The following is a 25,990-nucleotide window of genomic DNA, read 5'->3' as shown; positions in this document are numbered from 1 at the left end:
CTTCTGAATCTGCTTAGTGTATTCATCTATTGGTCTCCCTCTACGATTTTTACCCTCCATGCTGCCCTCCATCCAAAATTGGTGATCCCTTGATGCCTCAGAACATGTCCTACCAACCGCTCCCTTCTTCTGGTCAAGTTGTGCCACAAACTTCTCTTCTCCCCAATCCTATTCAATACTTCCTCATCAGTTATGTGATCCACCCATCTAATCTTCAGCATTCTTCTGTAGCACCACATTTCGAAAGCTTCTATTCTCTTCTTGTCCAAACTATTTATCGTCCATGTTTCACTTCCATACATGGCTACACTCCATACAAATACTTTCAGAAACGACTTCCTGACACTTAAATCTATGCTCGATGTTAACAAATTTCTCTTCTTCAGAAACGCTTTCCTTGCCATTGCCAGTCTACATTTTATATCCTCTCTACTTCGACCATCATCAGTTATTTTGCTCCCCAAATAGCAAAACTCCTTTACTACTTTAAGTGTCTCATTTCCTAATCTAATTCCCTCAGCATCACCCAACATAATTCGACTACATTCAATTATCCTCGTTTTGCTTTTGTTGATGTTCACCTTATACCCTCCTTTCAAGACACTATCCATTCCGTTCAACTGCTCTTCCAAGTCCTTCGCGTCTCTGACAGAATTACGATGTCATCGGCAAACCTCAAAGTTTTTATTTCTTCTCCATGGATATTAATACCTACTCCGAATTTTTCTTTTGCTTCCTTCACTGCTTGCTCAATATACAGATTGAATAACATCGAGGAGAGACTACAACCCTGTCTCACTCCCTTCCCAACCACTGCTTCCCTTTTTTGTCCCTTGACTCTTGTAACTGCCATCTGGTTTCTGTACAAATTGTAAATAGCCTTTCGCTCCCTGTATTTTACCGCTGCCACCTTCAGAATTTGAAAGAGAGTATTCCAGTCAACATTGTCAAAAGCTTTCTCTAAGTCCACAAATGCTAGAAACGTAGGTTTGCCTTTTCTTAATCTTTCTTCTAAGATAAGTCGTAAGGTCAGTATTGCCTCACGTGTTCCAACATTTCGACGGAATCCAAACTGATCCTCCCCGAGGTCCGCATCTACCAGTTTTTCCATTCGTCTGTAAAGAATTCGCGTTAGTATTTTGCAGCTGTGACTTATTAAACTGATAGTTCGGTAATATTCACATCTGTCAACACCTGTTTTCTTTGGGATTGGAATTATTATGTTCTTCTTGAAGTCTGAGGGAATTTCGCCTGTTTCATACATCTTGCTCACCAGATGGTAGAGTTTTGTCAGGACTGGCTCTCCCAAGGCTGTCAGTAGTTCCAATGGAATGTTGTCTACTCCCGGGGCCTTGTTTCGACTCAGGTCTTTCAGTGCTCTGTCAAACTCTTCACGCAGTATTGTATCTCCCATTTCATCTTCACCTACATCCTCTTCCATTTCCATAATATTGTCCTCAAGTACATCGCCCTTGTATAGACCCTCTATATACTCCTTCCACCTTTCTGCTTTCCCTTCTTTGCTTAGAACTGGGTTTCCATCTGAGCTCTTGATGTTCGTACAAGTGGTTCTCTTATCTCCAAAGGTGTCTTTAATTTTCCTGTAGGCAGTATCTATCTTACCCCTAGTGAGATAAGCCTCTACATCTATACACTTGTCCTCTAGCCATCCCTGCTTAGCCATTTTGCACTTCCTGTCGATCTCATTTTTGAGACGTTTGTATTCCTTTTTGCCTGCTCCATTTACTGCATTTTTATATTTTCTTCTTTCATCAATTAAATTCAATATTTATTCTGTTACCCCAAGGATTTCTACTAGCCCTCATCTTTTTACCTACTTGATCCTCTGCTGCCTTCACTACTTCATCCCTCAAAGCTACCCATTCTTCTTCTACTGTATTTTTTTCTACCATTCTTGTCAATTATTCCCTTATGCTCTCCCTGAAACTCTCTACAACCTCTGGTTCTTTCAGTTTATTCAGGTCCTATCTCCTTAAATTCCCACCTTTTTGCTGTTTCTTCAGCTTTAATCTACAGGTCTTAACCAATAGATTGTGGTCAGAGTCCACATCTGTCCCTGGAAATGTCCTACATTTTAAAACCTGATTCCTAAATCTCTGTCTTACCATTATATAATCTATCTGATACCTTTTAGTATCTCCAGGATTCTTCCATGTATACAACCTTCTTTTATGCTTCTTGAACCAAGTGTTAGCTATGATTAAGTTATGCTCTGTGCAAAATTCTACCAGGCGGCTTCCTCTTTCATTTCTTTTCCCCAATCCATATTCACCTACTACATTTCCTTCTCTGCCTTTTCCTACTACCAAATTCCAGTCACCCATGACTATTAAATTTTCGTCACCCTTCACTATCTGAATAATTTCTTTTATTCCCTCATACATTTCTTCAATTTCTTCGTCATCTGCAGAGCTAGTTGGCATATAAACTTGTACTACTGTAGTAGGTGTGGGATCGTATCTATCTCAGCTACAACAATGTTTTCATTATGCTGTTTGTAGTAGCATACCCACATTCCTATTTTCCTATTCATTATTAAAGCTACTCCTGCATTACCCCTATTTGATTTTGTGTTTATAACCCTGTAGTCACCTGACCAGAAGTCTTGTTCCTTCTGCTACCGAACTTCACTGATTCCCACGATATCTAACTTTAACCTATCCATTTCCCTTTTTAAATTTTCTAACCTACCTGCCTGATTAAGTGATTTGACATTCCACGCTCCAATCCGTAGAACGCCAGTTTTATTTCTCCTGATAACAACATCCTCTTGAGTAGTCCCCGGCCGGAGATCCAAATGGGGGACTATTTTACCTCTAGAATATTTTACCCAAGAGGATGCCAGCATCATTTAATCATACAGTAAAGCTGCATGCCCTCAGGAAAAATTAAAGCTGTAGTTTCCCCTTGATTTCAGCCGTTCGCAGTACCAGCACACCAAGGCCGTTTTGGTTATTGTTACAAGGCCAGATCAGTCAATCATCCAAACTGTTGCCCCTCCACTATTGAGAAGGCTGCTGCATGATACAAACATATTAATATGTATAACCTCATACAAGCCCAGTTAGGGTACCCACAGTGGGAATAAAAGACCTCCTAGTGGATGTCTTTGCCTCTGCCTTTTTTTTTTTTTTTTTTTTTTTTTTTTTTTTTTTTTTTTTTTTTTTTTTTTTTTTTTTTTTTTTTTCCTCTCTCTCTCTCATCTGTCCATGGACTCCACAGTGCTGCATCTATTTACAGCATTTAGTTTTTTGGATCATAAACATTGGATTTCCACCAACACTAGTCTTTATGAAACTCTGAAACAAAATACTGTTTATCCAGGTAAGTCATGCAAGGACTGCAGTCTTTCCACTGGAACAATCTGAGATCCAATTCTGTTGATATTTCACCATGAACTGTTTCTGCTTCATTCATGGACTAACTGATTAATTACATCTTCTATACTTATGTTAACCTTCCCCCTCTCCCCTCCCCACCTCCACCCCTCTCTGGCCCACTTTCCAGATGCAACCCTTGTTCTGTACCTGGCTTTTCCTCAAAATTTTATTTTTGAAGATCAAATCTGCTTTAAGCACAGTTTTATTTTATTCTCACCCAAACAAGTTTTGCCACAGCTATGGCATCATCAGTGTTTACACTATTTGTCCTCTTATATTATTTCATGGTATGTTTGCAAATGGCTTGGTCCTTCTAGCAGTGGATGGAAAAAAGTTGCAGGGACTCTGGATGCCATAGAACCTAAGGAATGAGCTATGGAATTAACATGAATACAAAGAAAATCAAAGTACTGCCATTAGGAGGAAATGAAAGGGCAAATATAGTACTGGATGGAGAAACATTAGATTCTGTGAAAAGCTTTGACAGTTAGGAAGCAGAAGGGAAATCAATGGGAACTGGAGCACAGACGCTAAAAACAGGGTAGCAATTAAGGAAAGGGATTTTATAAGAATAGGGGACTTTTCTTCAGCAATATGGAGAAATATTCAAAGGAAAGAGTGATATAGTGTTTTATATTGAGTGTCATCCTTAGTGGTTCTGAAACATGGAAAATGAATCAGAAAGAAAGAATAAGTCAGAGACATGGTGCAGGCTTCTAAGAAGTGAATGTGGTGTAGGAGAGAAAGAATAAGTCAAATAATGAGGTGAGAAACGTTGAAATTGCCGAGGAGAATGTGAGAGCACAGACAACTATTCAATTACTGTGTGTAATAAAAAACGAGAAGAAACTAAATGGGACATATGTTAAGAACGAAAGAGGGGGGAGGGGAGGTATTGTAGGAAGTCTTACAAGGGAATTTTGAAGAGTAAAGGAGGCAAGAGAGGAGAAGGAAGTGATAGACTGCCAGAAATGAAGAAACGAAGGCTCTCTCAGCCTAGCAGAAGACTTATGATGATGATATTTTGTGATATGGTAGGCACATAACAGAGTTGTAAGTTATAACAATATCATTACAGGATATCATGTTTGCTGCCTTATCTCCGTCAGCTGAAATATGTGACTTTGAGAAGGTATGCAACATCTGCTATAATCAGAAAGCTGAAATTTGCACCAGCTTCTTGGAGTAAAATTTCAGTATATGCAGGTTCATCTGTCAGCCTATGATAGACAAATGAGCTGCAAATGCTGCTTTTTTTGGCAGGCCATTGGGAGATGCTGGTTTCCAAAAGCATTTGTGGATGTTTGCAAATTTGGGAAAAACTATGAGTAGCCTAGAGTTACAGATATTGAAGATGACCACCTTTCCACAGTATTACTTGTTGTTATCTATTGTGAAAGATCAATAAAAGTTTTATTAATGTATCTGAGTCACTTAATATATGCCGTATTTAGAAAATTATATCATTCTGAACCATAAGCCCAAATTGAATTATAAAGACTAGTTAAGATGTAGTACTTAGTATTTCATTTTCACGAATAAAAATGAACATAGAATAACAATGGCTGTTTAAATACCTCATATGACATAAGATCAGCAAAGTCTTCAAATTTTGTTGCTCTTGTCAGGCCTATTAATTCTCGATAATCATTATAGTGTCCCAAGCCATTATCTCTTCCTCTTATTATGTCAAACATATCCAGGTCTTGGCCGTAAGGCCCATCAACTTGGAACAGGTTCCTGTTAAGCTGAAATCAATTAAAATTTATTATTTCAAGCACTAGTGATAGAATATTGAAATATCTGCATTAATATTGTTAATTTGAAACAGGATGACTGACATTGGTCAGTGTTATTTAATTTAATCTGGGAATGGAGAGAAAATTCAAAGGAGAAGACACAACAGACATAAGGCTCAGTGTAAAGAATGGCAAACTATAGTAAAGGCAAATGGAAACTGCAAACTACAGTGAAGGCAAATGGAAACTACATTAAGAAATAGATTTACAGCAAACACAGAAATAGAAAGAAATGTTGCGGAACTGTAGATCTGGAAGAACATTTATTTAATATTTGACAATATTACGAAAAGGATAGATTGCTACTCACCATATAACGGAGATGTTGAGTCACAGACAGGCACAATAAAAAGACTACTAAACACACAAGCTTTCAGACAGAAGGCCTTCTTCTGAAACAAACAACATACACCCACACATTCACGCAAACACAGCCCGCACATATGTGACCACTGCAAGTAACAGCAAATGATGGGAGAAGCAATCTGGATGGTGGGAGTAAGGAGGTGGGTGGGGCAGAGATGGGAAGGGATATCAGGGTATGGGTGGGGGATGGTAAAGTGCTGGCTGTGGGAGCATAAAGGAATGACATGGAGAGACGTCAGGGCAGCTAAGTGCAGTCAGGAGGTTAGACTGAGAGCAGGGTGGTGACAGAAAAGAAGTGAACTAAGAAGACTGTGGGTGCACTTATGGAATCAAAGACTGGAGTGGGAACAGGGAAGGGATAAGTGGGTGAAGGACAATGACTAACGAATGTTGAGGCCAGGAGGAATATTGGAATGTAGGATAAGTTACAGGGATAATGCCCACCTGTGCAGTTCAGGCAAGCTGGTGTTGGTAGGAAGGATCCAGATGGAACAGACTGTGAAGGAGTCATTAAAATGAAGAACATTGTGATGGGCAGCATGCTCAGCAACTGGGTGGTCCAGCAGGCTCTTGGCCACAGTTTGTTGGTGGCCATTCATGCAGGTGGATAGCTGGTTGCTTGTCTCCCCATGTAGAATGAAGCACAGTGGTTGCAGATTAGCTTGTAGATGACACGACTGGTGGCGTGTTGCAAAAGCTAACAAGTGCCAATGCTACACAGCAACATACTGCCATCGGGTTGGGTGCCAGCTCAGTCCCCGTGACTACCTGACCTTCTGATTCCACCATTTGCAGCGCAACCTGCAGAGGGCCTTTTGCCTACACTGGACTAAAGCACAGAGGACATGTAAATCAGCAAGATAGGTCAATCCTGCCTTGAACCTTTTTTTGCATCTGCCAGTGTCACAGGCAGCCAATCAGGAGGAAGTGTACCTCCACCGTGTAGGTATTTAGGGCTGTCTCTGCAATGATCGCTGAAGTTATGATGCACCCAGCCAAGAGAAGTAGTCTGCTCTACATCCAGCACAACTGACCACATTCCACCTTCGCCACTGGAGGACCTTGGAAACTCCTCATGGGCCTGTTAGTATTCTGTCAGACTGACTCGGCAAGACTGTAGAAACTGTAAACTTGTACTGTCCATAACAAGTGAGTCAGTTCCACTGTGCTCCATTAAATAAGAGTGAGGACTTAAAGATTTGATAGACTAGTGGAGAGCAGAATCTGACTGTAAGAGGCTTCCTTTTGCTGTATCTTCAACCAAGATAGGTATTACAAGTACTTGTGATTAGTTATGAACTTATTTCCCTATTAGGAAAATTTACAAAGTTGGTTACTTTTTTTATGGTCAATGAAGACTATTTGTGTAGAATTCATTGCGTTCTTAAATATTGACAATGAACTACATGCTTGTGTGTTTCTTGAAGAAGTGTTCAAAGTTCAGGATACTTCCTAGTTTCACAGGTAGCTCTGTCTTTGATGGGATACATTATGCTTGTGACCAGACTGAAGTAGGTGGTGGCAGGAGGATGCATGGGACAGGTCTTGCATCTAGATCTATTAGAGGGATATGTACCATGAGGCAAGGGGCTGGGAACATGGCTTGTGTAAGGGTGACCAAGGATGCTGTGTGGAACACGACTGTGGGAGTGGTGGCGAGAGTATTGGTAGGACATTCCTCATTGCAGGGCACAATGAAAGGTGGCCGAAGTCCTGGGGGATAATGTATTTAGTTCAGTTGCTCCAGTCCTCAGTGGTGCTGAGTCACAAGGGGTGTGCTTCTCTGTAGCTATATGGTGGTACTTTGGGAGAGATAAGGCACAGGAGATATGTTTCTGTACAAGATTTGGTGCGGGTGTGGGGTGGGGGGGTAATTACGGTCTGTGAAGACCTCAGTGAGACCTTTGGTATATTTCAGGAGGGACTGCTCGTCGCTACAATTGTGACTGTCATGTGTGGCTAGGCAGTATGGAATGGACTTTTTGATATGGAATGGGTGGCAGCTTTCAAAGTGGAGGTATTACTGGTGGTTTGTAGGTTTGGTATTGACGGAGGTACTGATGTAGCCAGTTTTGAGGTGGAGGTCAACTTCGAGGAAGGTGGTTTGTTCAATTGAAGAGGACCAGGTGAAGCAAATGAGGTAGAAGGTGTTGATGTACTGGAGGAATGTGGGCAGGGTGTCCTCACTCTCAATCGAGATCACGAAGATGTCATTAGTGAACTTGTACTAGGTGATGAGTTTAGCGTTCTGGGTGTTTTAGGAAGGATCCCTTTAGATGGCCCATGAAAAGGTTGTCATCGGATGGTTCCATGTGAGTTCCTATTGCTGTACCCACGATTTGATTAGCGGTGATGTCTTCAAAGCAGAAGTAATTTTGGGTGAGAATGTAGTTAGTCATGGTGATCAGGAAGGAGGTTTTAGGTTTGGAATCCATTGGGCATTGGGTAATGGTCAGTAGAGGCTAGGCCTTGGGCATTAGGGATGTTACTGTAAAAGAAGATGGCATCAATAGGCACCATGTGAGAAAGCATGATCTCCAGTCTCTCCTCAAATCCTTTGGCCCATTCCAGAACCTCTCCCCAGAGTCTCTCTCTCTCTCTCTCTCTCTCTCTTCACCCCTAACACTCGCCTTACTCGTGCTTCCCAAAGTCCATAAACCTAACCACACAGGACAACATATTCTTGCCAGTTACTGTGCCACCCCCACTGGGAGAAACTCTGCTCTCTTAGACCAACACCTTCAGGCTATTACCCACAACCTAACCATCTACATAAAAAATACCAACAACTCCACTGACTCTCCATGGTTCCTGTTCCTTTACCAGACAGTGCCCTGCTCATCACTATTTATGCCACCTCCCTTTACACTAACATCCCTAATGCCTATGGTCTAGCCATTGTTGAATGTTTTCTACTATCAATGAATTCCAAACCTACAACCTCCTTCCTGGTTGCCATGAGTAACTACATGCTCACTCACATTACTTCTGCTTTGAAGGCATCACCTGTACTCAAATCTGGGGTACAGCAATGGGCATGCGCATGGCACCATCCTATGCCAACCTATTCATGGGCCATCTAAAGGGATCCTTCCTAAAACAACCAGAATACCAAACTCCTCCCCTAGTTCAGATTCAGTGATGACATCTTTGTGTTCTGGATTGAGGGTGAGGACTTCTTGTCCACATTCCTCCAGAACATCAACACCCTCTTCCCCATTTGCTTCACCTAGTCCTCCTCAGCCATACAAGCCATCTTCATGTTGATCTCCATCTCAAAGATGGTTACATCAATACCTCTCTCCATACCAGACCTCCCAACCACCAGCAATTCATCCACTTTGACAGATGCCACTCATTTATACCTAAAAGTCCCTTCCATAAGGCCTAGCCACCTATGGCTACTGCATCTGTAGTGACAAGTAGTCCTCTCAAAATATATAGAGGGTCTTACTGAGGCCTTCATAGAACACATTTGTACAGAAACAGATCTCCTGCACCTTATCTCTCTGAACACACACCACTTCCCAAAGTCCCACTGTCGGGCCACAGAGGAGCATACAGCCTATAACTCAGTACCACACAGATCTGGAGCAACTGGATCACATTCTCCGTTAAGGTTTCAACTACCTCTTGTAGTGCCCTGAAATGAGGAATATCCCACTTACTATCTTCCTCACCCCTCTCACAGTGGTATTACAGAGGCCTCTGAACCTACACAATATCCTCATCCACTCCCACACAGCCCCTGTTCTCAACCTCTTACCTCATTGTTCATATCCCTTTAACAGACCTAGATGCACACCTGTCCCACACATCCTCCCACCCACTCCAGTCCAGCCACAAGCATCATCTATCCTATCAAAGGCAGGGCTACCTGTGAAACCAGTCATGTGATCTACAAGTTAAGCAGCAACCACTGTGCTTCATTCTATGTGGACATGACAACTAACAAGCTGTCTATCTACATGAATGGCCACTGACAAACAGCTGGACTACCCACAACAACTTTCTTCATCTGGATTCTTCCTATCAACACCAACTTTTCCGAATTGTGCAGGTGGGAAAACTCCCTAAAATTTATCCTATGTTTCCATAGCCCTCCAGGCCTCAATATTCATTACTCATTGTCCTTCACCCACCTGTCCCTTCCTGTTCTCACTTCACAATCTTCTATTCCACAAGTGCACTCAAAGTCTGTTTACTTCTCTTCTTTTCCATCCCAACCTGCCCACCATCTAAGCTCCTGACTGCTCCTAACTGCCCTACACTCTCTCCGCCTCTTCACTGTAGGCCCCCACAAGCAGCACTTTACCATCTCCTGCCCTTACCATACCTTCCGTCCACCTACCCACCCCAGCCTCCTCCTTATCCCCACCATCAGGTTTGGTTCTCCCATCATGAGCAGTAGCTCACCTTCTGGCATCGGGAGCCAGAGACAGTGGTCATGTGTGTGTGTGTGTGTGTGTGTGTGTGTGTGTGTGTGTGTGTGTGTGTGTGTGTGTGTGTGTGTATGTATGTGTGTGTATGTGTATTGTCTATTCCAGAAGTAGGCCTTTTGGCTCGCATTTTAGTAGTCATTTAGCTGTGCCTGTCTGCGATTCAACATTTCCACTATATGATGAGTAGCACTTTATCCTTTTCATAATATTGTCATTACCCCAGCCTGGATTTTCCATAGTATTTTATATATGCTACACAATGTAGAAGTTTATTCAAAAATGACTTAAAAGTCATTGAAACTGTGAGGAATATGAATATGAAAACAAGCTAAAATTATCAGCCATAATTTATTTCAAAGTGTATGGATTTCTCATCTTAGTTATTGTATATGTCTTCAAGTGACTGCTCAAACCAGTTTTTATGTGAAATTTATGCCCAGTTGCAGTGTGCTTGATTGCTGAACGTCATATTATTTTAGAAGCAGGAAAAGAAATTGGTGTGATTTTATGTTGAAAAATTGGTGTTAAGTTTCAGGCTGAGCAACTCAATACTGAACAGCTGTTTGCTAAACAAGATCTGAAAATACGCAAGTTATAGTACTAATAGTTTATGGGCCATCAGCAGAAAATGTAAGTTCCATCAAAAAGTTAAAGAGAGTATTAAATATATCTAAAGAAAAATTCAGTAGAGAAAGCTATAAAATTGCAAACAGGCAGAAAAGCTGGACAGTGCTACCTTCAGGAAGTGAAATTCCAGCACTGCTGGTAGACACATTTACAAGTGGCATGCCCCCCTTTCTAACCTTCCAAGGCATATCCCTCTTCCATCCCTATGGAAGGAACAAATAAGCTCAAAATCTAGGAATAGTTTTCTCACAATCAAATGTGTTGGTCAGCAGTATGGGATTTCACTTCCTAAAGGCAGCACTAGCAAGCCATTATTTAACTTTGTAATATTAATAAAAGACTGTGCTGATTGAAGAGACTGTGAGGTACTGATGCATGGCTTTCAATTATTTCTCATAGAAAAACTCCTGACAAGATTTGAAAGTCACAGTGTGACAGCTTCTATCAATTTATTTTGAGATACAACTGCTGTCAGCAATTTACAGTAAAACTGATAGTTATTAATCTGATGGCTGAATGTAAGAATAAGGAATGCTGCTCCATTAGTTATATATCACAAAAGCAAAATATTTTATAATAGAAACATTCTATCACCACTACAGGAAAGAAGAAGACTTTTGCGTATTAATTCCATATCTACATCACACCGAGAACCTTTTGTCTTGCATCATATGAACCAGTCTTACAGCTTATATTTATATGCTACACACCGTTTAGCAGAGATGCTGAGTCACAGATAGGCACAACAAAAACACTGTTTTTTGTTGTGCCTATCTGCAACTCAGCAGCTTTCCTTTTTACAATATTGTTACATTCTATCCTGGATTTTCCATTGTTTGATTTATGCTACATATATATGCTAACTGGAAGAGATTTATTTAGTCATTTTGACCATATGTAGAAGTATGTATTAGATGATAATGGACATTGGACTTAAATCTAGCATTTCCAAGCAAAAATGTTCATATCGATATGAACAAATTCTAGAAATCATTAAATAGAAGAACTAAAGTGGCAAACAGACATTCTCCAACAAATTTTCCAGATGCATTTTCATTTGCTATTCATTTTACATTTTGTGGAAATTTGTTGAGCTCTTTTATTTCCACATAAGATTTTATTTCTGACAACAGGCTCACTTGCACTGACTGAATAATACAAAATTTCCTTCTAATCTTATATTTTGATTGGGCATACCACTAGCTTTTTAATCCACTACACCCCCACCCCACCCCCACCTGCCCCCTCTGGACATTCAAAGGGACAAAAATTCATCTTTTGAACAGACACAATATAGATGCATGGAAATAACGGCACATTTAATCTTTTAAACAACAGTAACCAAGCTCCCTGCAATAATTCTAACAGCTGATTTTTTGATTCTGAATTACTGCATTCATATTGAAGTACTGTAGTCAAACTCATGATATTTTTACTGTTTTGTACTAGTCAAGATAATAATGTCAGATAGCCACTAAGTGTCAAGTGTGATTTTAGTGCTAATCAAAACATAAGTTTTGATCATATTTTTGTTGGTTCTTCTCTGTTTCACATTTTTAATACTTTTTTAGTATATTTAGGGGCTATTACATTGAACATTTACTGTACTCTGAATTTCCAGTACTCATTCTGTAGGCCTGACTTTTGTTTACATACTGAATTCACACTTGTAGTGAACTGTGCAAATTCGTGCCCATTTTACATATACGTTTTGATGTGATAAAACAATTTGCAACCAAGACTGTCTTATTTCAAGAGCATCTTTTTTTTCTTGTCACACAAATGAAGACTTGCCATCTCTCTATTGCATTTAGAAAATATCTTGTGTCATTTTATGGTAATTTTTTGTAAGTACAACTGAAATTACTCAACTAACACTCATAGCAAACTCAACACATTATCATAAGGTAACTTTCTTTTTTAGTGAAACAAACATAATACATCTCAGAATATCCCTTTATTTCACACATTTAGCGATTTTCTTTGCTGTAAATATTTTACTTCACCGTGAGTGAAAACTTTGGGAGTTGCCATAGGAAAGTAAGGAGCTGTAGCAAAATGATTACTGGAAAGGAAGGGGGGATGTAGTGGTGGGAACCCTGGGGAGGTCACTGAGACTGTCTCTTGGGCTAAAATATGCAGCAAGATAGGAAGATTTATGCCCTTAAGGTACATTTGGATGAAGGTAGGAGAGAGATAATAAGGATGAAGGAAGACAGTGGTGAGAGGAATGGTTGGGAACTGGCAGTTGGTAGGAAGGCTAGTGGGAGAAGTACTCAGTCTGACAATTTTGTTGTTTCTACCAGTAACATGTTCCAGCTGTCAGAGTTGAGGGGAGAGGAGCCTCAGTGTAGGAGTAGGAAATGTGCAGGAGACTGTCTGTGAGTAGGGAAGCTAGGAACAATACTAATGTTAGGAAGAAGAGAAAGCTGTTGCTAGGTAGCAGTTATGGTAGAGGCATAGGTGCTCAGTTACAAGAGAAGTTAGGGGGAGAGTATCATATCACCAACATTTTCAAGCTGAGTGTTGGGCTGAGTCAGGTGGCTGAGGGTTTAGAGCCTTTTAATGCAGATATCATAAAAGATGTTAGATGGTGGCAGGGAACAGCTTCAGCAGGGATAGGGCTTGCAGACTGGTTGGTGGTGACCCAAGCAAGGTAACTTCCCTAGCTTGAGCACCAATGTGAGCCCAGTTGGTCTGTTTGGCTGGCACAATTGGCCTCATCTCAACAGTGCCATGTGATGAGTCAGAATAGAACTGGAAATGGTGCTGATGACTACTGATTTGCACACATTGTAATGGTATTAGTGGAGACTATTGGGACAAGGGTCTACTGTAGGTATGGTCTTAACCTCGACAGGATTAGGAAGAGAATTTAATGGCATTAATTACTGAGAGTATAGCAGGTAGGTATTGACCTGCACTTGTTCAGATACCTGTTGTTGTAGGTAGAAGGACTAGGCCTTTTCTCGGAATAAAACTTGACAACAGCTTTCCACCCTTTAAAAGTATTTCAACCAATTTACAAATTTCTTCAGAATTTACAAAGAAGATAGGATGTACCACAATGGAGAGTACAAACATCACAGTAATTTGATAATAATTATCTAGTCTTCATCAAAATGTGCAGTAATTAACTGAGTAATATAGATATTTGCATGATGAGTCATGGACAACAAATCTGTAGATGTATACTTTTTTATTTCCAGGTACTAACTAGCATGATGACACTGAAAATGAGAGGGGCACTTGTTAATGACTAATTGCCAACGGACTTAGAACTTCACGTAATTGTTGCAGAAGCCTGGTTGACTCAAATATAACTTTATAGAATGATTACCACATGCTGACTGATCAACAACACAGTCGTTGTGCTATTCGATGATGACCCACTGCGAAGTTTACTTGTTGACTGCCTGGCATGGACTAACTGTGGCATTGTGCCCAATGCCTACATAAAGGAACACGTAGACATAAATCACAGAATACTCAAATTCAAGACTATTATGTTTTAAATGTTAAAATAAATGACAGATACAGTAAAAGATGCAAAGATACAATTGGCAATGAATTAAATTTGTTTATCTGCAAGCTGTATGATAAGGAAATAGCCAAAAAGTAGGAAGTATTTTTGTGAGAGGAGAGTTTTTTTCATACGGGGGTTTTTACAAAGACTGCCAACTATTTTCTGGAAAGTTATATTTTTCAATTAGAATTCTTTGTTAACTAACATGTTATTTTAGAAAGATTATACATTTTTTGGCTCAGAAAAGTCATGACTATAAAACTATAATATTGGCTTTTGGGAAGAATCACATTTTAAGATTCAAACTTTCTAAACCACAAAAATTTTTAATTAATAACTTTTGGTATGTATGATTCTGGAAACAGTAAAATGTTTCTCTGAAAGAGGACTATAAGGGCTCTTGAATAAGCATCATTGATCTTAAAATAAACAATTCTCAGTAAGTTTGGATTTTGATGAACACTTGGTTTACAGGTACTGTAAATTATAAATATTTCTTTAAATAATATGTCTCTATGTGAGTTATTTATACTATTGTCATCAGCAGTGTGTAAACTGTACCATCAATAATAATGTTTAATGAAATATAGTGTATGTAATAAATTAATTGTGGTGTACATAGAGTTACCATACTTTAATGTTCAAAAATGGTGGGAATTCAGGTAATGTGATTTATTTCACATATTTTTTATTTGCTTGGACCTTTTCAGTAAATCTTTTTTAAAGATAATTCTGTTGTAGTACTGAACACGTTACATTTTTCATATTGTACAGTACGATCAGTGACAGGTCTGCTTTGAGGTTACAAAAGTGGTGTTATAATGATAAGCACATATACAGAAGGAAATAGTCTCACATACACAAGGCATAAAAGGGCAGTGCATTGGTGGAGCTGTCATTTGTATGCAGGTGACTCACATGAAAAGGTTGCTGATGCAGTTATGAACACGAGACTGAAATTAACGGACTCTGAATGAGGAATGGTAGTTCGAGCTAAAAACATTGGACATTCCATTTTGGGAATCAGTAGGGAATTCAATATTCTGAGATCCACAATGTCAGGAGTTTGCTGGGAATAGCAAATTTCAGGCATTACCTCTCATCACAGACAACGTAGTGGCTGACGGCCTTCACTTAACGGCCAAGAGCAGCGGCATTTACATAGAGTTGCAAACAAACATGCAACACTGTGAAATAACCACAGAAATCAATATGGAACATAACAACAATCATATCCATTTGGACAGTCTGGCGAAATTTGGCGTTAATGGGCTATGGCCACAGGCAACTGACTCGAGTGCCTTTGCTAATAGCACGATATCAGCTGCAGAGCCTCTCCTGGCTTCATGACCATACCATTTCAACCCTAGAGAACTGGAAAACTGTGTCATGCCAGAGCTGTTGGTAGGGTTTGACGCCACAAAGCCATGGGCCCAACTTTTCAACTAGGCAGTTTTCAAGCTTGTGGTAGCTCCATAATGGTGTGGATTGTGTTTACATGGAATGGACTGGGTCTTTTGGTCCAACTGAACCAATCAGTTACTGAAATTGAAGTCAAACAATGATGGAATTTTCTAGGATGACAATGTGCCACATTACTGGACCACAATTGTTTACAATTGGATAGAGTTTTTTCTCACCTTCAATGTGTAGAATTTGTTTTTGCATGAAGCTCATTATACCATGTATAAACCATAAGTAGCACTCTGCCAATGGGTATCATAAAAAGAGCCTAATAGTTAAAGAACAGTTTTGTTCAGATAAGAAATAACTTTTTAGACAATCATGTATCTGCATATCATTTCAGTTACATATGCAAGTGACACCATCTTATTTACAGTGAGGCAAAACTGCCTTATATTCTGTTCCCACAAATTCAGAGAGATTCATTAACTTCTAAGCTCTTACAGTGTAGATTGAAAAATATGAAAATGCTTCATGTATGAATGGTTCCACATCCAAGTTAAAATGTCAGAGGTAGCCTTCACAGTATTATGATGAATATGACAAGAAATGTACTGAACTGATTAATAAATAATGTGTTTTTTTGTGTACTAAAAATGGACAGTTTAGAAAAAAATCTAAAAATTGTGTGGGGATCATGGAACGGTCTCAAAAATGGGTGGCTCCCAGTAAATGTAGGTACTATTGCATCGCTAGGTATACATAGTGCAACTAATTTCCCTTTATAGACATTGAGGACTTTTAGTGGAGACCATGACAGTTGAGTTTATCATAGGAACTCCACAAATGTACTATTCTCCCCACTACATGCAAAATACCACAACAGACATTCAGATCCATGCTCACTACAGGTTTTGCTTACATGGCATTCAGTTGTGCTTGTGACCTTCCTGGACTTCATTTTACACATGCAGTCCTAAATCATCTGGGCCAAAGTGCATACGTCACTGTGGCCTGATTGCTTGGCCTAGATATTCTCCCAACATGAACTTGATAAATTACTGGCTGTGGGATCACATGAAAAGCTTGATTAACAAGATCCTTCTGGCTTATGGGGAAGACCAACTAGTGTGGGGTATGACTGTGACAGACACTGGAGGACCCAGGGTTGGCAATCACATGTTCCGGAACATGGTACAGAGGTACTGTATCTGTGTTGATATTGTCGATTGCTACATTAAGCTCTGCTTGTAAATGAACTCAGGCAACAAGCAGCTGGAGTCAGAGAACAATGTGTGCTGTGGTATTTTGTTTGTAGTGGGAAAATAGTATGTTTCCAGACAGGAGTTACTATGCTTAACTTAATAATCTTGCTCCTCACTTCAAGTCCTCAAAGTTTGTAAAGGGAATTTAGTTACATCCTTTGTGCATTACGAATAAAACAGATTGGAAAGGAAAACTTAAGAATATTGGCACCAGAAGCAGTATAAAAGCAAGCAGGATAATTCCACCTTGCTCTGTTACAAACTCTACTCTAAATGATATACATGAAATTTATTTTTGGGTGTGTCATTGTGTTTGTGTAAATTACAGTTCAGGTGAAACAAACTTGTATTATTTGGAAAAAAAAGCATTGATGGTAAATGTACTGGGAAGTGAGTGTGGGGATTCCAGCATCCTTAAAGAGACCTCTGCAATGTATGTAGTCATCCACTCTACACCATATTCTTGCTGCTTGCTTCTACTTAATAAATACTTTACTTACTTTAGCTGTACTACCTCAGAATATTATTCCATAAGGTAATAGGGTATGAAAGTATGTAATATGTCAAAATATCCTTACAATCAACCCAGTGTGTAAAACATGATGACCTAATTGAAGGAAAAACTTTTCTAATTGTTTACACCAAAGCTAATCATTTACTGGGTGACAAGTTACAGCCTTTGTCCATTTTCACAAGCCATGTACTTGTTGTGGACAATTTATACCATCTCGCTTTAGATAAACTGTAGCTCAAATATTTAGTGTCCAGCATGATCCTGATACATGTGAAAAAGATGTTTTGTATGGATAATTTGTTCTCATTGGAATTAACTGCATCTCATGCTGGCTTATTTTTTGTAGGTATTATTATAAATTTGACTCGTAATGACTAGCATTGACATCTGTCAAATTTACTGTAACACCTATGACAAATATGCCAGCATGACACATGGTGAATTCCAATAAGAATGAATTCTCCATTGTATTGTGAAATATCATTGTCACATACCTCAGGTCATACTGGATAATAAAAATCTGAGCTACATCTAAAGTGTGATGATATAAATAGAACTATCCTCACAAAATATATACCAAATACAAAACATGTGGCTTATGAAAATAGGGAAAGCCTGAAACTTGTCAACCAATAAATAATTAGCAATTGAGGGGCAAACAATTAAAAGTGTATTTTTTTTTTCAATATTTGAAAGTTGCAAGCTGCTACATACTGAAAACCTTTATATGCTGAATTAAGCTTAATGATTAGTTTGATCATTTGTTGACTTTACTTTAATTTGTTATTCAGTTGTGAAATCAAGATGGTATCATGCAGAATATTCAGACCTGAGAAACAAAAATCAAAAGAGGAGTATGCTATGCAAAAAGTGAGTGTGTGGCAGCCACATTCCGTTAGCAAACAATTTACAATTGATTCAGGATCAAGCTGCTAAATTTAATATCCCAAATCTGCTGATAGAACAACTGCATTAAGTATGGTAAAAGTCTGTAAAAAATTGCCATACCTCATAGACTGTGTATTTGTCATCCTTTGTGGCAGGCTGCTGTGTGAGGCCCAAGGTCAGCTGATCCAAATTGTTACCTTGAATGAGGATTTCTGGTTTATCGAACCATCTGTTTATTTTTATTTTTCCGACTGGACACCCTATGTCTTTGTACATACTGCAAAATGTGATTTAATTAGTTTATCTCATTAACAAGGAAAATGAAGATGTACATGGACAGTTTATTGGAAAAGGAAATGGTTTTAGATTTTGGTAGCAGCTGCTGTAAAAGGGCTTGCACAATATTTGTTCAGTTTTTATCTCTTTATTTATATTTTTTGCATGGAGCCATACAATAATGACTTTTGCACATGTCAGAAATGACAATAATTTCCCTTACAAAATATGTTACATATTACAGTCGTTATATCTTACATTTATTTTATACTTTTATTACTTAATAGTTGATATGCTACTAGTTCAAGTTACTGTCAAAGTCTTAAAATTTGTTGAATGAATATAAACATTTATCTGTCATAAAAATATTATTATGTAACATTAAAATTGTTCCCCATACACCTTCTGAGAAAGTTTGGTAGTTGGTTAAACCAAATAAAAACATTAATGTGTTTCCTCTTTACATGCATTCATGCAAGTCCTGACTATATACATTGTTAACCATAAGCAGTGCACAAAGCTGACATAAATTCAATGATCAGGTCACAGACTTTCAGTCCAGAGATGAAAGAGTCACAGAAGGTGTACCCCAGGGCCTAATTTTAGTCACTTTCATCTTCCTAGTGTCCATGAATGATGTAGAGTCACCTATCATCTGCCAGTGGGTAAGTTATGCAGATGATGTGTTACTGTTATTTGTTGGCAAACAAAATGATGAGTTAACATTGGTCACAACTGAGGGACTAGGTCAAATAATTGCTTATTTCCAGGATCGAGGTTTGGAGATTAATATCTACAAATCACTGTTACAGCGATTTAAACTTACAAATTCACACCATACCTCTGTCAGTAATATAGGTGGAACTGGAGCAGCACAAACAGAAGACTGTAGGCTTGATTTTTAGGTATTTACCTAAATGGAAGCCTATGAGGGGTAAATGTTATCAATTTTATATGTAGCAAAATCAGTAGTGCACTAAGTCTAATTAGTCTTCTCCCATCAGACATTAAAAACAATTTATCATGGGACAATTTTTGCACAGATTATTTATGGGATAGAGATACGGGCCTGTGCTACTGACATACATATGAACAGAATAATAACCCTGCAGAAAAGTGCAATAATGATTATCAGTGGAACAGGGTACAGAGACTCATGCTCAGAAATATTTGTACATCATAAATACCTCAAAGTCTGCTCACTGTACCAGTCGCTTTACAAATCAATTACTTTTTTTTTGTGACATCAGAAGAAAGCATTCAAGCAGTTTTATGACTGTAATAAAAGAAAGGAAGGATGCTACTATTGACTATGAACTAAACCAAAAAGAATGGTCCATGCTTTAATGGTCACATGTGATATAACAAACTGCTTGCCTTTATAAGGTGTCACAAAGAGACCAAATTCAAAGTGAAACACAAATCATTCTTGATGGGAAAGTGCTTATAATTTTTGAGTGAATATTAACATTAAGCTGAAATAAAATCTTTGTATATTTTCTTATGTGAAATCTGAATATTTGTAATAATTATGATGAAACATCCAATTATGTTGTCTTACTTAGTACTCTGACATTTGTATGATGTGTATGTAAACACTTGTACATGTGTAAAATGTATCTCCTCTCTCTTTGTACAAAACATAAATTCTATTGTCTACTAAGTAACCTGATATTTGTATCATATACTCAGATATCTAGTCACTTGTGCAAAAATTGCTATGATCCCTACAAAAGTAATCAGTTGGTGGCTCCATGCAAAAAATATAATAAATAAATAAACAAATCTCTTATTTTTAAACTTGTTCTTTTTCTGAAATAGTTAAATTTTCTCCTAGTGCTGTAATCATATAAGTTATTGCACTTGATAATTTTGTTGGTTGACTCACAAAAAATGTAACTAATTCAAATGTGTATAAAGAATAAGTTGTTAGGTACTTGTCACGCACAAGCACTTCATGACATGAGTCTCTGTGAGCTATGCTTTACATAAATCTTATTCAACTTTTCTGTAACACAAATATTCTTTTAAGTGAATGCTAACTGGACAGCTCCATATTTCAACCCCTTAATTAAAAAAAGGTGTAATTTATTCCATGGCAGCCTTTAAAATTTTTGATGTTGGGCTAGGAATTATCTATGTGAAGTAGTTAAGGAGAAATAAGCCACTACTGAGTTTTCCACATACAGAATTAATGTGGTTTGTCCACCAACAATTTGTATCATCATACATACCAGAAATTTATTGCTACCAGATTTTGTTACTGAGTGTTTATGTACATAATTAACATTGTTGCATTGTGAACTATCCGCTTTAAATCCCAGTAATTGAGATTTAGTGACATTCACCTTGAGGCCCTGATCATTGAAGTATATTTTTACTTTTCCTACACCACTAGTTCCTTACACTCTCTACCATAGAATAAAACTGAAGCATCATTTGCATAGCTTATAATATCAGGGTTAATGGGATGTGCGATGTCTTCTTGTATACAAGGAAGATAGAGCCTTGAGCCTTGATGTTATGGTTATTTACAACAAATTTCATGAGGGAATAAATATACTGTGATGCAGTATATGAAGTTATTGTATAATTTGTTTGCCTGTTTAGTGCACTGCTTATGTCTTCTTCTCTTGCTCTCCCTTTTTCTTTTTTTTTAAAAGCGGACTGTGGTTTACTGCATCAGTTGATGATCATGCAGATGTAAGTTCTGCAGTAGCATTAAATCCAGCTTAGTGATAATTAATACTTCAAGAAATGCTTAAACAGCAAAGACTTCTGTGCACTTTTAAAGGTATAATGTTCTTATTGCAACATACTACAAATTACTTGCTATTGAATACTTTAGTGCATTCTTAAATTGTCTTCATAATACTTCATTTTACATCTGGAGCACAGTTTCTTTTGTATTGGCAGCAACAAGTATGAATTACTTTGATTGCACATAATTTCCAAGACACATCTAAGTGTCCTATGCCACTATCTACAAATTATACTACTAATGATAACAATGTAAATATTGTCTGAATGTTATTATTATTATTTGAAAATAAGCCTATTTGGCCTACATGACATACTAAGAGGTGAGCATTTGCCTTCCTTTATGCTCATATTTCTTCCACATTCTCTTCCTGTGGACTTCCTTTCTGTTTTATGATCATGTCATTCCAGACTTGGTCAACATGTCATTTGTGAATTTCAGACCTGAATATTTTACAGTTTAGGACATCTTGTGGAGTGATTCTCACTCATTTCAGATCAGTTTGGATATCACAAACCCATTTCATTGTGTCGTCTTTGGCTTTGCTCCTGCTGTCAAAAAATTTCTATTTGTTTTGTGAGCCTGTCTGGCTTCACTGTTTTAATGTGCCCAAAGAACCTTCACCTATATTTTCAAATGTCACTATGTATGTTTGTGTATTGTTAGGGTTCTTGATTGCTTTGGAGTTGGTATTGTTTGTCTATAACATTTCCAATGTTTGTTTTCCTATCCAGAATTAGCATTTCTGATCCATAGAGGCACCTGGTTTAATTATCGTATTGAGTTTTGTGAAACATTTCTTGTTGAAAATATTTTGGGTAAGTCAATATGCAATTCCCATCTTCGGGCATCTAATTTTGTTTGCATTTCTTTCAATTCAATATTACTCAATGGTTTCACTGAGCTATTCAAACTGTGAAACTCATTTAATTTTGTCATATTTTGTCTCCACAAATTTTTGTGTATTTGTTGCAGAGCAGGTATTCTGTCTTTTCATATCTGGGAACTGACTTTTACTGCATTTTATTTCAAGAGTTCAGTCTGATTTTGGGCTGATGAGATGCCACAAGGTAATACTGTTAGATTGATAGGCAAGCTATAGATAACTTTTCTGTGCCTAAAGTGACTGGTTCATGAATTTTGAAATCTGACTTCTGTTGGCATCATTCTTGTATCACTTTCTCAAGAACAGAGTTGGAAAATAACTGTGACTGTCCATCTCCTGATTTGATTTCGAAAGGATGTGGGAGTTGTGCTATAAATTTAACCCTGGACTTTATATCTCTCAGTGTCTCTTTTATGATTACAAATGTTTTCACATTTAGACATTATTCTTTTAATATCTGGAATAGTGATTCATAGCTGAGTCATAGCTTTTTTGAAATCAACTAACGTGCAGACTAAATTTTTGCTACAAATTCTGTGATGTCTTAGTTGTAGGTTCAAGATTTGCTCTGGATATGAAAGGCTTGGTCTGATTCCTGCCTGATATTCTTATATATTTAGTTCAAATTATTACAGTTCTCTGCAGCAAAATGTCACTTATTTTAGCATTCTAGTATTTTAAGTATTTATACCTGTATGAGATGCAACAGTACACTTAAAAATACATGAAAGCCCAGTTTCCTAATGCAGTGCCATGTAGCAGATTTTCACACATTTTACATATCTCTTATGGTGTATGTCAGGTACTGCAGAATGCAGTTTTGAAAAACTGATATTATGCTGTGTCAAATAATTCATATTAAATCACTATGAGTTAATTTTAGAATGAAGTATCACTTACAGCAAATCACTCTGAGCGATCCCATGGAACATCCTGTAAACTGCCTCTGTGAACTCGGAGAGTGTAGCTGGTTTCAGGTCCTCCTTGTAACAGTGGCTGTAGCCAGTTTGATTTGATTTTATATGGAACTTCTCTAATAGGTCATCACCTATAAGCAACAGATACATAGCGCTGCAGAATTAACGTCTAGAATTAAAGAAGGGGGCAAATTCAAATACTTTTAAATAAACAACAATAGATGATATCATAAAATTTTAAATTAGGGAAGTTCGAGTCTTGGTCGGGCACACAGTTTTAATCTGCCAGGAAGTTTCATATCAGCGCACACTCTGCTGCAGAGTGAAAATCTCATTCTGGAAACATCCCCCAGGCTGTGGCTAAGCCATGTCTCCGCAATATCCTTTCTTTCAGGAGTGCTAGTTCTGCAAGGTTTACAGGAGAGCTTCTGTAAAGTTTGGAAGGTAGGAGACGAGGTACTGGCAGAAGTAAAGCTGTGAGTACCGGGCGTGAGTCATGCTTTGGTAACTCAGATGGTAGAGCACTTGCCCATGAAAGGCAAAGGTCCCGAGTTTGAGTCTCGGTTGGGCTCACAGTTTTAATCTGCCAGGAAGTTTCATATCAGCACACACTCTGCTGCACAGTGAAAATCTCATTCTGGGGAAGGTATACTTTAGTGTAGTTGTGTTGAGCCTTTGTTCTGTACATATCCTCCTCACTATTCTCTGTACCTCTCCAACAGTGGTATTTTCCTACCCACACAATCTGGTCATTATCATTACCTGCCCCTTTTCCAGCCCTACTACTAACCCATTGCCCCGAGAGTCATATTCCTGCAACGGACCTCAACACGAGACCTGTCCTGTACATTCTCCCTCTACTGTCCACTCCAGTCCTGTCACTGGCATTTTCTACCCCACCAAAGGCAGGGCCACATGTGAAAGCAGCCATATAGTCAACCAACCCAGCTGCAACCACTTTAAGTGTTTCTACATGGACATGACTGTTAACCAAGCTCTCTGCCTGTATAAATGTCCAATCCTAAGCTGAGCCAGTTGACAGCTGGACCACCTAGATACCAAACCTACTGCACAGCACTGAGTGCTTAACTTCAAAGACTGCTTCACAGCCCCACCAATGGTTTGTTAGTACTAATGCCAGATTTTCTGAACTGCACAGGTGGCAAGACTTCCTATAACACATCCTTTAATCCCATAACACGGTGCTCATGTCACAGCCCACTATCCTTTCCCCGTCCCTATCCCACTAGTTTCATTTGATTCTATCGTAATCTGATATGTAAAAAATCTACTCACAAAGCAGCAGCAGGAGAAAACACATGTAGAGGTATAGAAATTTGTGTTTTCAGAGCAGTGGCTTCTTCTTCGGTACATGTGTTCAAAAGGATCAAATGTGATGTGTGATGGTATTCATCATGGAAAAAAGAGGGGTTGGGTGTGTTTAGAGGTGGTGGAAGTGGCAAAAAAGAAGCACATATTACTTATTTCATTCAGTCCTTTTGAAAATGTCTACAGAAGAAGCCACTCACTCCAAAAGCATGTAAATTTCCTTCTGCCACCTCTTGGTGAGTAGATTTTTTATTTATCCACTTACACTATATTTTGAAATATTGATTATTTTTGATAATCTACCTTAATTAATATACAGGGGGATCTGTCAGTATTCATGGTATGACAGGAATGCTCATTTGAAACAAAAACCTACTTATGGACATAGGCCCTAATCTGAATAGTTTCTGAGACAGAAGACATTTAATGTACATTTAATTTTGTGCTGGTAGCTTGTATGTGTCTTATCAATTCAACCTTTTTGAAGTTTTCTTCTAGCCCAACTTAGCTCATTGATTTCAACCTCTTCGCTCAGGATGTCTTCTGCCATTGAACTATCCACTGAATGCACAGTTTTCCATAGTGTGTTCTGATTGAAGTAGTGTAAAGGATTGAGAGTGTCTCAGAGAGAAACATAGGTCAACTGTGTTTGTACATATCCTGGGTAAAATATCACACATCTACAATAATGAGGAAAATGCAGTTACAGTGTATGTTTATGGCTACTGTGATGGTAGTGCTCATGCTGCTGTCAAAGAATACCATAAGTTCTTTCTGATACATATACTTCTTAATTATAGGGTATTTACCAGAGTTTTTAGCACTTGGCATGAAATAAGCATTCTTCCAAGATCCCTTTTTTCATCTGACCATGTAGTTAAACAACCTGTGCAGGAACAGTGACACATTGTTGAAATGGTGCTGTGTAGCCCATCCATCAGCATAGGATGAGTTACTGCACATATCAATGTCCCATGAACAAATGTATGGTGATAATTACATGTGGAAAACTTGTATCCATTTCACATAAGTGTGTCCTAAATCTTGAAGTTGTTGAAAACACCACACATCTTATTTTGTCACCAGGTAAATGACAATTGCCATTTGCTTTCTTCAATTCTACTCGCTGATGAAGCCACATTTACATGAAATTGAATCAATAACACATGTAGTAATCATTGGTGGTTGCAGAAAAATTCACACACTATAGTGAGAATCAAATTCGAGTTTCACTTTTTGAACAATATTCAGTGCAAGGTGATCAGTAACGTGTTGGTAGGTCCAGTCATTTTAGAAGAGCGATTGATGGGACAGAACTACTTGCAGTTTTTGGAAAATTCACTTATTTAACACCTTGTGAGTGTTCCTTTGGCCATGTGGACAGCAGTGTACCTCTAATATGATGGATCCCTTCTACAGTTTGCAATGTGTTTAAGTGAACATCTCAACTGCACTTACCACAATTACTGGATTGGTATGGTATTACCTATTAATAGGTCACCAAAATCATCAGAACTTATGCTATTAGGTTTTTGTTTGTAGGACTGGATGAAGTATGAGGTAGACAATTGAAAGTTGAATACAAGAGA

General features: G+C 38.3%; 1 protein-coding gene across 1 annotated transcript in view; it reads right to left on the bottom strand.

The window, feature by feature from the left end:
• Positions 1 to 25,990, bottom strand: part of LOC126291849 (peroxidase-like) — a 151,576-nt gene that overhangs the window by 17,361 nt on the left and 108,225 nt on the right. Inside the window, exons 9-11 of the mRNA XM_049985574.1 lie at positions 23,056 to 23,203; positions 18,353 to 18,509; positions 4,979 to 5,149 (exon numbers count right to left, since the gene is read on the bottom strand). Of these exons, the coding sequence (XP_049841531.1) occupies positions 4,979 to 5,149; positions 18,353 to 18,509; positions 23,056 to 23,203 (476 nt within the window). The remainder of the gene's footprint in view (positions 1 to 4,978; positions 5,150 to 18,352; positions 18,510 to 23,055; positions 23,204 to 25,990) is intronic.

The sequence above is a fragment of the Schistocerca gregaria genome, chromosome 9 (assembly GCF_023897955.1).
Source record: "Schistocerca gregaria isolate iqSchGreg1 chromosome 9, iqSchGreg1.2, whole genome shotgun sequence".
Taxonomy (NCBI): Eukaryota; Metazoa; Arthropoda; class Insecta; order Orthoptera; family Acrididae; genus Schistocerca; species Schistocerca gregaria.
This window is presented reverse-complemented; position numbering and strand designations above follow the sequence as displayed.